The sequence below is a fragment of the Microtus pennsylvanicus genome, chromosome 4, assembly GCF_037038515.1.
Source record: "Microtus pennsylvanicus isolate mMicPen1 chromosome 4, mMicPen1.hap1, whole genome shotgun sequence".
Classification (NCBI taxonomy): domain Eukaryota; kingdom Metazoa; phylum Chordata; class Mammalia; order Rodentia; family Cricetidae; genus Microtus; species Microtus pennsylvanicus.
Window position 1 is genome coordinate 127611748 of NC_134582.1, and position 14455 is coordinate 127626202.

General features: G+C 44.5%; 1 protein-coding gene across 3 annotated transcripts in view; it reads left to right on the forward strand.

The window, feature by feature from the left end:
- The window catches only part of Camk1d (calcium/calmodulin dependent protein kinase ID), a 407849-nt gene that overhangs the window by 142037 nt on the left and 251357 nt on the right, over nucleotides 1-14455 (forward strand). For all 3 annotated transcript variants that reach the window (XM_075970441.1, XM_075970439.1, XM_075970440.1), the window contains exon 2: nucleotides 644-775. In XM_075970441.1, the coding sequence (XP_075826556.1) occupies nucleotides 644-775 (132 nt within the window). The remainder of the gene's footprint in view (nucleotides 1-643; nucleotides 776-14455) is intronic.

Here is a 14455-nt window from a genome sequence, read left to right on the forward strand (position 1 = left end):
GTTTGTATTTTCAGATGGGCATAATCACTGTATGGTCCTTGTTTGTTTGGTTTGAAAAGGAAATAAGCTGCCGAATGAAAGATTGTCTATCCCTACCAATGAGTTAACCCAAGTGCCAGTCCCTCCTGCAGTGCCAGCTCACACTGCAGTTACATCCTTACCTATCCATGAGAATTAATTCAGTGTTTGTGAGACAGTCTGGAAAAGTCTGTAGGTGAGAAGGTCTCTATGGACTTGGAGAATTTTAGTCTCTGTGACTTTCTGGCCTACATGGTCATGCTATGACTACCACTCTTTCTCTGTGGGGGAACGTCTTCAGGGAATGTTCTTGTTGCCCACCAAGGGACCCTAACCTAACCATGCTGTATAGCAGGGTGACAAGAGACACTTCAAAGTGGCCAACCCACGGCAGCTTTCATTGCCCTTTTGTTCCTGTGTTGACATCCACCGTCTCTTTGCACTGAGATACAGTTATCCACACGACTTTCTTCTCCTAAGGGCATTTGGGAAGGAGTCCTGCTGGACACCATATAACAGTCATGTTTGTGGTCATTCTCCTCATGACTGTGCTGAGATCAGAGGGGCCATTCTGCAACCAAAACCTCTCACTATAATTCTTCTTTTTCTCCCTTTCTGTTCACAGTGGGGCCTTTTCTGAAGTGGTTTTAGCTGAAGAAAAAGCAACTGGGAAACTCTTCGCAGTGAAGTGCATTCCAAAGAAGGCGCTGAAGGGCAAAGAGAGCAGCATTGAGAACGAGATCGCTGTTCTTAGAAAGTAAGTACTGGAGAGAAGGCTCTCCTCCGTCTTGTCTGAGCATCCTCTGGAGCAGGGGTAAGGCCTGGCACTGGGCTGGCTTCACAGGCGTGGGAGAATCCACCAGCTTCCAGCCGGCAGAAAGAGAGGGACCCTGCAGTTGACGGGGACTCATACAGTGCTCTGAAAATGCTTTTCTATAGCTCCAGTGTCTTACAATGTAGTAGTCAAGGATGGAGTTCTTTCCAAAAGGCACAGTTGCAGGCTGACTTGATTTTGAACCGAAACCCCACCCTTCATCACAGCTGAGTGACCCTAGTTGGTTCCAGCAGCCCAGCCTCCCTTATAAAGTAGACCTCAGATCATTTCCATAGCATGGAATGCTGAGAATTACAATTATTGCCATTGGCATTGCTTTATTTTTTTATATGGACGTGAAGCTGGCAAGCCCTTGTCCAGCCCCACACATGTATGGTTTCTATGCGACATAGCTCGGAATATCAATCCCTCCTGTGTTATTTCTACACTTTGTGGTTCCCCATCCCTTTTCTCTGCCACTTACACAGCACGGGCATCCCAGAGTTTCCAAAGAGCTTCACTTCTTCATTGAATCTTTCCCTTTTCCACAAATAATAAAAGCAAATGAAAACCTCATCCCCTTCAGTATAGTGCTATACACAAGCACTCTGATGTCATCTGACCCTTCCCCCACGGATGGTCTTCTGAGGTTGGTCCTCACCATGCTCCCTGTACTGCTAGGATTAAATCTTTTCAACATGTCTCATGAAGTTTGAAGGAACAGACCTTATATGGTACCTGCTTCTGCACCTTTGGCATCTATCTGGAAATTTTTGAGTTGGTATTAATAAAAGATGTTCAGAATAGCCTTGAAATTTTTGGGGTTTGGAATCAGTACATAGCAAGAAATCCAGTACAGATAAACAAGTGGAATGGGAACAAATCTTATCTAGGGACCGAAAGAAACCACCACCCACCGTCTGTCCGTCCTGCATAATCTTTCACTTCATTCCTTCCGGGCCTACAGTGACCCACAGGACAGGGCTCTGCCACTGTCTGTCTAGCCCAGCCCCGCTGAGGTGGTCAGGACAGTCTGTCCTGTCCTGACCTTTGGGAAGCTCAGAGGAGAACACAGACTTGATAGCAGTGTTCCAGAACAAATGGGTCTCCACAGTTTTTAGTGTGAGGATTTCTATGTTGGTTTCTAAGTTCTCTAGGCTGTCTGTTGGAATTAGAGAGTTTTAACTGTCCTGAGGAGGATTGCAGGAAATGGTTCTGTAGAAGAGAGTCAGGGAAAACAAAATATTTGCATCAGATAGGAAAACACTATGTTGATGAAACATGTATTGAAATGTCCAATTTATCCATCTGAAATCAGTGTTTGAAGAAGCTCGTTACTGGGGATATGAAATTATAGTTGTGTTACAGAGAGCTGGCATTTCAGATGGAATTCTCTTTTTAAAGGTTCCACTTTGGGCCCAGGGATTGTCTGGGCTTAGAAATAAAAGAGCCTGGGAAGTCTATATGTAGTGTTCGAGTTATTTTCCATCCATAAGGGCAATGGATACAGGTACATGCTTTATAATCTTGTCTTGGTTCATGCCAGGAATATTTTGGTTTAATCAGGATCCCCACCCAATGCCTCGCTAGTAATCAGACAGGGCATTTAAAACCAGGGAGGATCATGGATTTGGAATGACTTGTTTTGATAGCTTCTCACTATCAGTTGTTGGGATGCCTAGAGGCATGGACTCTTCTCTAGGGAGTAAAGAACAAAGGAATGATTTCTCAGGAGATAAAGGTGGCTTATCTCCTATGCTAGATTATTCTGTTGATCTTTTGCAAATGATTTACAAGTAGGCTAAGAAGAACACCACATCGTAAACAGCTGGAAAAAAAAAGCACAGGAAATGTAAAAAAAAAAAATAGTTTGGCACTGAGTTTAGAAGGCTACCATGGTCACATTCATTTGTTGAAGAAGTATTTATCAGGTTTCCAGTGTGCACCATATCTTAGGGTTTCCATTTCCATGATGAAACACTGGAACAAAAGCAAGCTGAAGAGGAAAGGGTTCATTCGGCTTACACTTCCAAACTGTAGGCCATCACTGAAGGAAGCCAGGATAGGAACTCAGACATGGCAGGAACCTGGAGGCAGGAGCTATGCAGAGACCATGGAGAGATGCTGCTTATTGCCTTGCTTCCCATGGCTTGCTCAGCCTGCTTTTTTTTTTTTATAGAACCCAGGACCACCAGCCCAGGGGTGGCACTACCCACAATGGGTTGAGCCCACTTCCATCAATTACTAATTAAGAAACTGCCCTATTAGTTGGGCAGTGGAGGTGCACGCCTTTAATCCCAGCATTTGGGAGGAAGATGCAGGCAGATCTCTGTGAGTTCTGAGCCAGACTGGTCTACAAGAACTAGTTCCAGGACAGGCTCCAAAGCAATAGAGAAACCCTATTTTGAAAACCCAAAAGAAAAAGAAAAGAAAAGAAAAAGAAAATGTCCCTAGCCAGATATTGTGGAGACATTTTTGCTATTGAGATTTCTTTCTTTTGGATAACCCTAGCTTGTGTCAAGTTGATGTAAAACTAGCCAGCACACACCAGGAAGCAGCACTACTGAACGTGGAGTTCTTGACACCTGTTGGAGGAGGCTGCTTGTTTCTTTCCTGGACATCTGGAACCGAAATAGTCACACAGAAATTGTATTAATCAAATCACTGCTTGGCCTGTTAGCTTTAGCTTCTTATTGGCTAACTCATACATTTTAATTTAACCCATTTCTAGTAATCTGTGTATCACCACGTGGCTGTGGCTTACCAGGTAAAGTTCTGTCTGGCATCTGTCTCTAGTAGGGGCTACATGGCTTCTCTCTCACTCTTCCCTTCTTTCTCCCAGCATTCAGTTTAGTTTTCTCCACCTACCTCTATTCCATGCACAGGCCCAAGACAGTTTCTTTATTAACCAATGGTATTCACAGCATACAGAGGGGAATCCCACATCAGAGACCTGCGATCTAGATTTTGTTACTCACCAGCAAGATAAAGTTATAGCTGATTTGGAGACAACGTACCCAGGGGCACAGGGATGGGCTTGAGGAAAAGTTGCATGGAGGAGGGCAGCTACATAAGTGCATTTTTTCCAGGACATGAAGGCATTTCCAGCAAGATAGGCATTCCAATCAGAAGGAGCAACTCAAACAGAAGCTAGGAGACAAGGGCTGGATATGTAGTCCAGTGGTAGGTTCCTGCACAAGGCCCTGGGTTTAATTCCCAAGCTAGCTCCAGGACAGGCTCCAAAGGCACAGAGAAACCCTGTCTCAAAAAACCAAAAAAAAAGAAGAAAAGTTGAGAGGTGTGTGTGTGTGTGTGAGAGAGAGAGAGAGAGAGAGAGAGAGAGAGAGAGAGAGAGAGAGAGAGAGAGAGAGAGAGAGAAGGAGGGGTGTAGAAGAAATTAGGAGATAGGGAACCAGGCTGTTATTCTGGGGAATTGGCTCCTTTGATGGGGGCAGAGGGTTTGAGGTGAGGCGAAAGGAGCCCTAAGTTTGGAGAAAGGTGGGATGGTGGGACATGCTCTAAACTTGGCTTTGGATCTTGGGCTCCAGGCAGTAGATATGAGGAAGGACCGGGTTATCATGAGAGAAGTAAATGGTGAGGATTTATCATGAAGTGTCCTGCAGCAGACCGTGGAAGGGCTGATTGGAGGGAGCAGGAGCATGGAGTGAGAACACCTCAGAGGGCATGAGGCAGGCCATGTAGAGAAATGAAGGAGCGTGTTAAAATGGGCTGTGGGCTGGATGGGAGAGATGGATATGAGGGCACTAATACAGAGCTGACTCTAAGATGTAGAGATTGGTAAGAGGCAGGTGCTGTGGGACAATGGTTTGTACCCTGTCAATTGTATTTTAATAAAATGCTGATTGGCCAGTAGCCAGGCAGGAAGTATAGGCGGCCAGGCAGGAAGTAGAGGCAGGTAAGGAGAACAGGAGAATTCTGGGAAGGGGAAAACATATTCTGCAGTCGTGACCCAGCCACAGAAGAGCTAGATGTGACTGCCTCACCAAATAAGGCACCAAGCCACGTGGCTAACATAGACAAGAATAATGGGCTAATATAAGTTATAAGAGTTAGTAAGAAGCCAGAGCTAATGGGCCAATCAGTTTATAACTAATGTAGACCTTTGCATTTTTTGGGGGGGGGCTAAAGGGCTGTGGGACCTGGTAGGACAGAAAGTCTCAGACATTGTTCAATTCCTAGCATTCACATGGTGGCTCACAATCCTCTGTAACTGCAGTTCCAAGAGGATCCTCCACCCTCTTCTGGTCTCTGCAGGTACTGGGTAGGCAAGTGGAATGCATACATGCATGCAGGTAGAATTATACCCATAAAATAAAGCAATGAAACATTTACATATTGGATAATCAATTATTGTGCTCTTCCTTGGGGAAGACTAGTCCTCTCAGCTCTCAGCATTCCTAAGTTGCCAGTGGGTCTCTGTGTAGGGCTGCAGCCTCTTGGGCTTTCCCTACCCTCATTAGGAGGTCTGTTGTTGTCCTCGTTCAGCTCATGTTTAGGCAATCATGTTGGTACGACTTTATGGGTGTAGCTTGCGATTGTTCTAGGAGATACACTCTCACAGCAAACTCCCTGTTCCTCTGGTTCCTATAACCTTTGCACCCCCTCTTCTGCAGTGTTTCCCGAGCCTTTAGGTGCCAGAGTTGTTTTGTGACCCATTGGGGCTGGGCTCCACAACTCTGCATTTTGATTGTTTATGGTTTTCTATGATGGCCTCTGTCTGTTGCAGAGAGAAGTTTTCTTGATGAGGAGTGGGGACTATGTTTATCTGTGGGTATGAGGACAAATATTTAGACTGGACTTAGGGATGCGGCTGGTTTAGAAAGTGGTAGTGGTAGGCTCTCCTCCCAGATCCATGAGTTCTCTAGCTGGGTAGTTGGCTAGGTTTCTGGTATCACACATCATTTCCTTCTTGTCTGAGTGGGTTTTAAGTCTGTTTACAGAGCTGTTGGTCTCCACCGAGGTCTGCATACCACCACTATACCTTTAAGTTATGGCGCCATGTTGATGGTTGTGATTCACAGGTTTCATACAAGGTAGAGCCCGTGGTTGCTTTCCTGAAAACACACAGGCAAGTAACATTTTAAAGATTGAACAGGTTGTATTTATATATTTAGGAGTGTGTGTGTGTGTGTGTGTGTGTGTGTGTGTGCAAAACAATCATTAATAGAAAGGAGACTATGAATTTTTAAAAGAGCAAAGAGGGGTAAAAGGGAAGGCTTGAAGGGAGAAGAAGGAAGGGGAAAATGATGTAATTACTTTATGATCTCAAAAATAAAGGACACTTTTAAAAGAATTTAAAAGTAAATTTGTTTCAGAAAAAAAAAAAAGATAAATCCTGGCACCACTTAACTAATCGTGAGGTAGGGTTCAAGATAGGCTGCCCATATCCCTTGGCCATTGGTATGCTTCCCTGCTGTGTTCCATCCAAATAGGCCCCTTTAAGAGGCTGCTTGTCCTCCTACGTGCTGAGTTTATTGTAGGGTGAGAGATTTATTTATTTCATTGGATAAAAGTAATGCAGCTAATATATCCTAGTGGATGTCTTTGTACTTGCTCTGAAAATAGTTCCAAAATGAATTTTCAACTTGATAAGTAGATATTAAACCAAGTTTAGAGGAGGAAAAATAAAACCCAGAAGGCTGATAAACATCGTGGTAGGCTGTTGCTATGCAGCAGACAGAGAAAGCTGCCTGCCTGACTTTAGGATTTAGTGGGCTGCATCTCTATGATTCATCGTAAGCTGTTACAGACAGAGAGGTTAGCTGTGGCCCCACGAACGGAACATTTTATGCGGCATGGGATATAATATTGTCAGCACCACTCACCTTAGTTGGATTATCCTTTAAGATTTCTGTGGTATTATTTGCTTAGAGGGCAGCCAGGGCTCTAGTCTGATTCGATAGCATCACCTCCAGCGTTTTGCAGGAGTGGGAAGGCAAATGCATTAGCAGTCTGCAGTAAGCCCGGAGATGAAGAGAGAAGGAGATGCATACAGAAAAGCCAGGGGCAGGAAAAGCAAAAGGGATATGTCTAGAGCAGCCCCTAGGCCAAGACTTGGGGAAACTGAGGCTCAGGTTACCAAAACATGAGCTGATGTTAGTGAAACATTAAAACAGTCCTTTTTCCAACAAGAAGTCAGTCCCTAGGGAAGAAGTCAGTCACTGCTGCAATGAAGCTGTAGACGCTTTACAGACAGTTGACGTTTCGGATGGAATTCTAGATGCGTCCAGATGAATGAAACATGGCACTGGGATTGAGAACACTGTTCTGATTACTTTGCATGCTGTAGAGATTTTCTTTAGGAAGGGGCCTGGGTAGGATGTGGGTCATCATCACCTTGTTAGTACGGGGAAGCATGCAGCCAGTGAGGGGCCTTGCCGTTTGCGCTGATACACTGGCTCTCACCTCTGGCTGCCTGTTGAAGTTAACTTAGGTTTTAAGAACACATTGATGGGTGCTGGAGAGATTATTCAGCATTAAGAGGCCTTATTACTTCCACAGAGGATCCAGGTTCAGTTTCCAGCTTTCAGGCTGTCAACTCACAAATGCTCGGAAGTCTGGCTCTGACCTTCCTGGGCACTTGTACTTACTCACACCTACCCACACACACTTGTGTATACAATCACATGATTAAAAACAGAAGGGAATGCCGGGTGGTGGTGGCGCACGCCTTTAATCCCAGCACTCGGGAGGCAGAGGCAGGTGGATCTCTGGGAGTTCGAGGCCAGCCTGGTCTACAAGAGCTAGTTCCAGGACAGGCACCAAAGCTACAGAGAAACCCTGTCTCGAAAAACCAAAAAAAAAAAAAAAAAAAACAGAAGGGAGACAGAATATGTCATGTCTCTTACTATGAGGCAGGGGTAATGACAAGAGACTGGGGTGTGTCTGGTGCCTCTTCCTGCTTGTGATTTTTATTCCCTAAATACTGCACTCTGTACGGCTCATGTGGACTAGTTATAGAGTTCCCTTTCTTCCTGTAGCCTTAAATAACTAAGTGTTGACATGCCTGTCTGACATTGAGCCTCCCCATCTTTAGTTTAAGAACCTAAACTCCTACATAAGCAATCCTTCATTTTGTGGTCTCTGGTTTTCAACCCCCATACCCCTGTTTCATGCATACTCTCTGAAAAGAGCAGGTGGTTGTTTCTGTTCCCATCCAGCTTCAGTATGCTATGTCTGTCCTTTATCTTGTTCCCCTGGACCGTCCTTGTCTAGGTGAGCCCTTCTCGTTATGTCACGGTTCCAGTGTCTCTCTGACTCTGACTTCAGCTCTCTGCTTTCTGAGACTAGAATTTTCCGTATCCAGCCCTGAGCTTAGGCGTGATGCTGACCGTGGAGGCAAGGAGTAGGGATGCCCCCAGTGAGTTTGGGAGGTTAGAGACATGCAGGAATGGCTGCTGACTGGATAGTTTAGGGTGAGCAGGCTTTCTCACTGTCTTCCAGTTCTCTCTGGCTCTGCAGACCACATTAGTCAGGGAGCTCGAGAGAAAGAGCCCATGGACTATGTGTAAAAACACAGAGAGATTTAATAGGAGGGACTGGCTCATGCAATTATGGAGAAGTTCACTTATTGTCTGCATCCTAAAGACTCATGGTAATTCAGTCCATACCCAAAGCTCTAGGAGTCAGATGAGCCATGGTTTATTTAACTTAGTTAAATCTGACTCGGAATGCCAGTGTCCCAGACACGCCTGCCTATTGGTCCTGTTGTAGCTGTCAAGGAATAGAGCAGTGCCTATGACTTTGTTGAGTGTGTTCTTCTAGAAACACACACACACATGCACGCACACACACATGCACACATGTGTGCATATACACACACACACGGAGCTATCAAGGGGTGATGTGGTGCCCCACCAATTTGATAACTATGATCTTTGAGACACACACACCTAAACACGGCCTTACCAGCTGTCCAGGCATCTCTTAGCCTAGTCAAGTTGACACATAAGATATAATAATACCCCGAGCATGTGGATGGCAAGTCCTCCAACCAATGCACAGTACTCTAGAAGAGGCAGGTTGGAGTTGGAGCCGATTCTCCCACAGCAACAGAGTGAACTGAAGTCACTTGAGCAGAACGTGGCTGCTCCTGCCACCTTTTCTGCTATATATATGACTCCGTAGGTGTTAAGAGTAGTGGAAGAGCAGCGTTCTCCTGCATGCTCTGCAGAGCTGTGCTAACTGCTTGCATGCTCATTCCTGTGTTAGCTCCCCACCTCCTGATGGATGTGCTTACTTGGGGCGTTAGCTCTTATGTGGTCCAGGCTATGGCTAAATCCCTCCTGTAACTTTTCTTGGCAAACATTTTCTCCCTTTTTCTGTAAACTTACTTAGCTAACGATTTATACAAATGCCATTAAAATGATTCTGAGAAAGTGTGTGTGTGTGTGTGTGTGTGTGTGTGTGTGTGTGTGTATCTCGTAGCATACCATGCCTGTAGAAAATCAGAATAGCTTTCGCTGGAGAATCAATTCAATGAAAGGTCAAGTACAAAGAGTTCTTAGAGAGACAAGGATGGTAAACAGAGGAATCAAAATAAATACACACCAGCGGTTCACTCTCGCTTTTCTATTCGTCTCTAGGTTGTATCTGCTCCATCCTGGTTTTGGCATTATTTGTATGGGCGGATGAATTATTTTAGTAAACTCTAAATTCAGGATCACCATAGGGTGGTTGAAAATAGTGGTTTACCATTTCATTTATATCATTAATTTTTTTTAAAATTTGATTTAATTTAATTTAATATATATGGGTGCTTTTTGCCTGCATGTATGTCTGTGTACCAAGTGTATACTTGGTACCTGTGAGGGTCACAAGAGGGCATCGGATCCCTTGGCCCTGGAGATACAGATGGTTGTGAGCCCCCAAGTGGGTGCTGGGGATTGAACAGTATGTTTAACTGCTGATGCGTCTCTTCGGGCCCTTGTTCACAATTTCAGTGCTATATAAGCAAACTCTTTCTCCCAGGTTTGAAAATTAAGGTCAGAGGTCAAAGCCAGGTTTGGGGAACTGAATACCAAAAGAATTTTTACTAAAATAACAATTGTATGTAATTTGATAAATCTTATTTCATATTCATTTTCAGACACTTGCAGTTTCCTTTCATAGGCATTTGGAAAATGGTTTTGAGTGTACAATACAGACAGGTGAGAGGTGTCACTTGGGAATCTAAGCACATAAAGGAGATTAGACAAATGCATTGCAGTAACAGCTGCAGGGTGCTGTGCTGACCTATTGTTCTTGCTGAATGAACTAATGAGCTAGCTTTCCACATATATACACATAGGTGCGCATACATTTGCAAAAATGCTTTATGCATGTGCATATGCATGCATTTTAAGTGTATCAAATTCTCCTATACCTTTATATTGAATACTAAGGCATTCTTTATGCCTCATAAACACATCCTTAATTCTATTAAAAACTCTGCTGTCTGGGGTACCTGAAGAAGATAAGGTATATGAAAAACTTTTCAACATTCTCAGATGTTAGTTATTATGCAAATATAGGCTCTCACCTGGTGCTCTTGGGAGAGCTTACATTTCTGTGAGTGGAAACTGCTTTTTTTGTCCCTCTTGTAGAAACTGAGGGGCCAAGCGCGCAATCCTGTGACCAGGCAGCTGGGAAGAGGGTGGAGCTCTTCCTTGGAGAGCTGCTGTCTGTCTCGTAGAGTCCCAAGTCTTCTCCTCTAATGGGTCACCTGGGTGACTTGGACAGTCTTACAGGAACTTACAGAAAATCATCATTATGATTCCCAATGAATATTAAGACATAAATCCCATAAGATCAATGAAGACTGATGAATTCCAAGTCAGACTACAAACGTTTGTTCTGATCTAGTGCACTGAAATTCTGAACAGTGTAGACACATCATTTGTGATTCTCAATACTAATGTTCTCTCTTCTTCAAGATTCAGAGCTAGCTAAGATTTCTGTAAACACTTCACTATAAGCCAATGTTGGTGGCCACATTTTACCAACGAGGAACTAGACTTCATAAATAGTAGTAGGAATCATAAAGTCTACCCCAAGTTTTCTGTCCCTTCTGTCTCTGGTTGGCTTCTGCCACCATGCTGTCTCTTAAGGAAGACAGAGGCTCAAATCTGAGGTCTTGCATGTGATGGACAAGTGTTTACCCCAATGCCTTAGCATCAGCTCCTGCCAGAGGGATGAAAGACTCACAGGTGCCAGGCCTTGAGAGCGCTGTCTGCCCGGCATGTTGGATGGACTCTGTATTTCCTTTCTTTGTTATGTAGGCGAACATCTGGCTGGGCTGTGGGACTAGGAGAAGGAGCCTTCTTGGAAGGTGCATCACTCAAGTCTTGTCTCCAAAGTTTCCCTTTGGAGCACAGGCATGCCCTGATGCCACAAAAACACAGTGCTGCAGGCATAAGGTGGCTGTCCCTCTCAAGTAGGGAGGCGTGCAGCGTAACAGAGCTGTAGACTTGTCAGGAATGTGTCGGCCTTACTATTTTTCTTGCTGAAAGACTCTCAGGAAAGCATTCCCTGTGTTAACGTCAGGTCTTAAAGTGGGTTGCTAAGCCTTAGAACTAGAAAATGGGCTTGAAGTGTGGTTCTCCTGATTGCAGGACAGATAAGCAGGTCCAGAAAGATGGAACAGCTTACCCCGGGGCACAGAACAAACTTGGGCAGATATGGAGCCCAAGTGATTTCTAGACTTTTAATTTAGAATGGTAACCATGGAACCACACCACTTCTCTTGTAGAGCATCTTTCAGGAGAATGCAAAAAGAAATTAATGAGAGAGAGAGGGAGAGAGAGAGAAAATAAAGCCAGGAGTTATAGCACATTCCTTTGATCCCAGCACTTGGGATGCAGATGCAAGCTGATCTTTGTGAGTTGGAAACCAGCCTGGTCTATAGAGTGAGTTCCAGGCCATCCAAGGCTACAAAGTGAGACATTGTCTCAAAAAACAAAATGACTTTCTCTCATCTTTAAAAGTCCCCTGGCATGTTGACAAGGCCTCAAAAATTTATCCCAGTAGCTCGGCTGGGTTCCAACATGCAACATTGTATCTGGTTTCTGAAGGTCCCCTGCCAATTTCAATTAGACGTGCTATTCTCTGTGACCTCTCCCCTTGGAGGTGGCGCAGTGACACTGGGGCAGCTAAAGTTACTCTGGTGTCTGCTGCCTGAGGGCCTCTGGTAATCACGAGGAAGGAGAAGCAAGGTCAGTCCGGAGCCCAACTTAATAATCCAACCTGGGAAAGGCTTCCTTTCTGTTTCAGGCACACATGGTGGCCACCACCTTCTTTTCCATTGCCTCGTCAGTAGAATGAAATGCATGAGGAATAAGTCAGGTTGTGGAATAATCTGGAAGATGCAGGCAATGCTACTCTTGTGTAAGATTCTAATCCCCAAGCAGCTTCCATCAGGCTGTGTGTCTAGATTTCTGCGCTGTGCTAAGATTTTGCTCCACCATCAGGCACCCCTTCATAGCTGACACTGTATCACGTGTTGTTCTGAGGGAGGTCCTACCAGATCTGAACTGGCAACACCTCCATTAGCAAGTTTTCACAGCCAGGGAATCTGGTGTGGGTCTGTGGAAATACGACTCTAATTCAACCTGAGGAGATATATGTGTGTGTGTGTGTGTGTGTGTGTGTGTGTGTGTGTGTGTGTGTATGTATGTTTATGTATATATGTGTGTGTATATATGATGTATATATGTATGTATATGTAATCAAGTTGGCTGCCCAAGCATGAGGACCTAAATTAGATCTTCACCATCTACATAAAAAAACCAGACTTGGTGGCGTGTGTCTGTAACCTTGGCAGCTACATCTGTAATCCTGGTGGCGTGCGCCTGTAACCCTGGTGACATGTGACTGTAACCCTGGTAGCATGTACCTGTAACCCTAACACTAGGAATTGGGGGTGAAGAGAGGTGGATCCCTGGGGCTCACTGGCCTGCCAGTCTTACAGAAGCAGACATTTCTAGGCTCTCAACAAGTGAAGTCAGAAGTGACAGAAGTTAGTAGACATTGACCATGGGTTCTCACACGTACGTGTTCAGGTGAGCACATATGCACACCCTCCATCTACCCCCCACATGATGCTTTTGCTTCAGAACCCAACGGGGAACATCGCTAGAATAGCTGATGCTGTAGTTTTCCTTTTATACCTGGAAGAATTTACATATTCATGTCTTAAAAAATCGTCAAGAAGGAAAATTCCATGGCCTCTTGAGCAGGCTGTCTAGTCCCCAGAACCACAAAGTTGTCTTGGTGACTCAGCTGCCCTTTCCCTGAGGAAGCTGCTCTCTCCTAGAGTTCTCCATACATCTCGTATGGAATATTAAATACAATAATTTACTTTTGCATATGGGCCAGACTGGTAGCCCATACCTATACTTTGGAGGCTGAGGCAGGAGGATTGTTAAAGTTTGAGCCCAGTCTGATCTATATAGTGAATTCTAAGCTATCTGGGGCTACACAGAAAGACCTGTATCAAACAAAATAAAGCAAAACACTTGGGGGGCAGATCCGTTTGCAGTGTCCTCCTCCAGTTCAGTTGTGCTAAAGACTGTGTTTAAGAACACTTGGTTTGGTAGCAGGTGGAACCCTAGATCTCATAGATGCCAAGCTTGTAATACACCACTGGGCTCCACTATACCATGTATAGGCCCCACTGTGGTTTGGCCTTGTCTTCTTTGAGTTCAGAACAGGTAATTTTGTAGGTGGGACTGCTTTTACTGAATATTTCAAGATGTCAGCAGAATGGCTGAAACTTCGGTAGATACGTTCTGAGGCCCCATGTGGAACTCTCATTGTTCCTTGCCCTTTCCTCCCTTCATCATTTTTGAGTACTTCATATCTTAAAATGCCGTAGAAGATTATGGGCAGTGGTTGATAAGCTACATTTAATGCATCAGCAATTTTCATGAGAAAGTTGATCACTGAATTTCTTAGAAGAGTACAGTCAACAGCCTTTCCTTTCTGAAATGATCATTGAAGTAGTAGAATTTCATTATGTTAACTTGAGTACATTAGCTCATGGAAGCAATTTGTTTGGGGAGCAGTCATTAAATTATTACATCCATTATTAAGATACTCAATATATCTCTCAAGAAGATACTGTGCCTTTTTAAAATGTATTTGAGAGAGTTGTTTTCTCTTGTGAGGCCTATAGTGTCAATCGGAATAGAAATGTCACAATGGAAACTGCTGTAAAGAAACAGGTTGGGAAGCCCTGCTCAGGAAATAGGCCGGGATATTTCACAGTATTGCTGCTGAACTGGAGGATCAAATGGTCAGAGCAGCAATGTGAGTTCCGGGGGTACGTACTGACTCCCAAGTCCTCTCTATAGGGAGGAGGGGTGTCGGTTAGTGGGTGCAGTGACTTGCCTTTCTAGCATCAAAACTGTTTATTTCCTCACCTCAATTGGAGTTATTGACACAAAACAACACAGTATCAGCATGTCACCTAGAATCCCTCTGCCCAAATCTGAAGTTAGCACACAGTGTAACGCATTCTATGATGGCATTTCCCCATGTTGTAAAAGGAGCGGCGGGGCTGCATCCCCGGCACCCCGGCCGCCTGGCTAGCTTATGCCCCGAAATAACAACACACAAATTGTA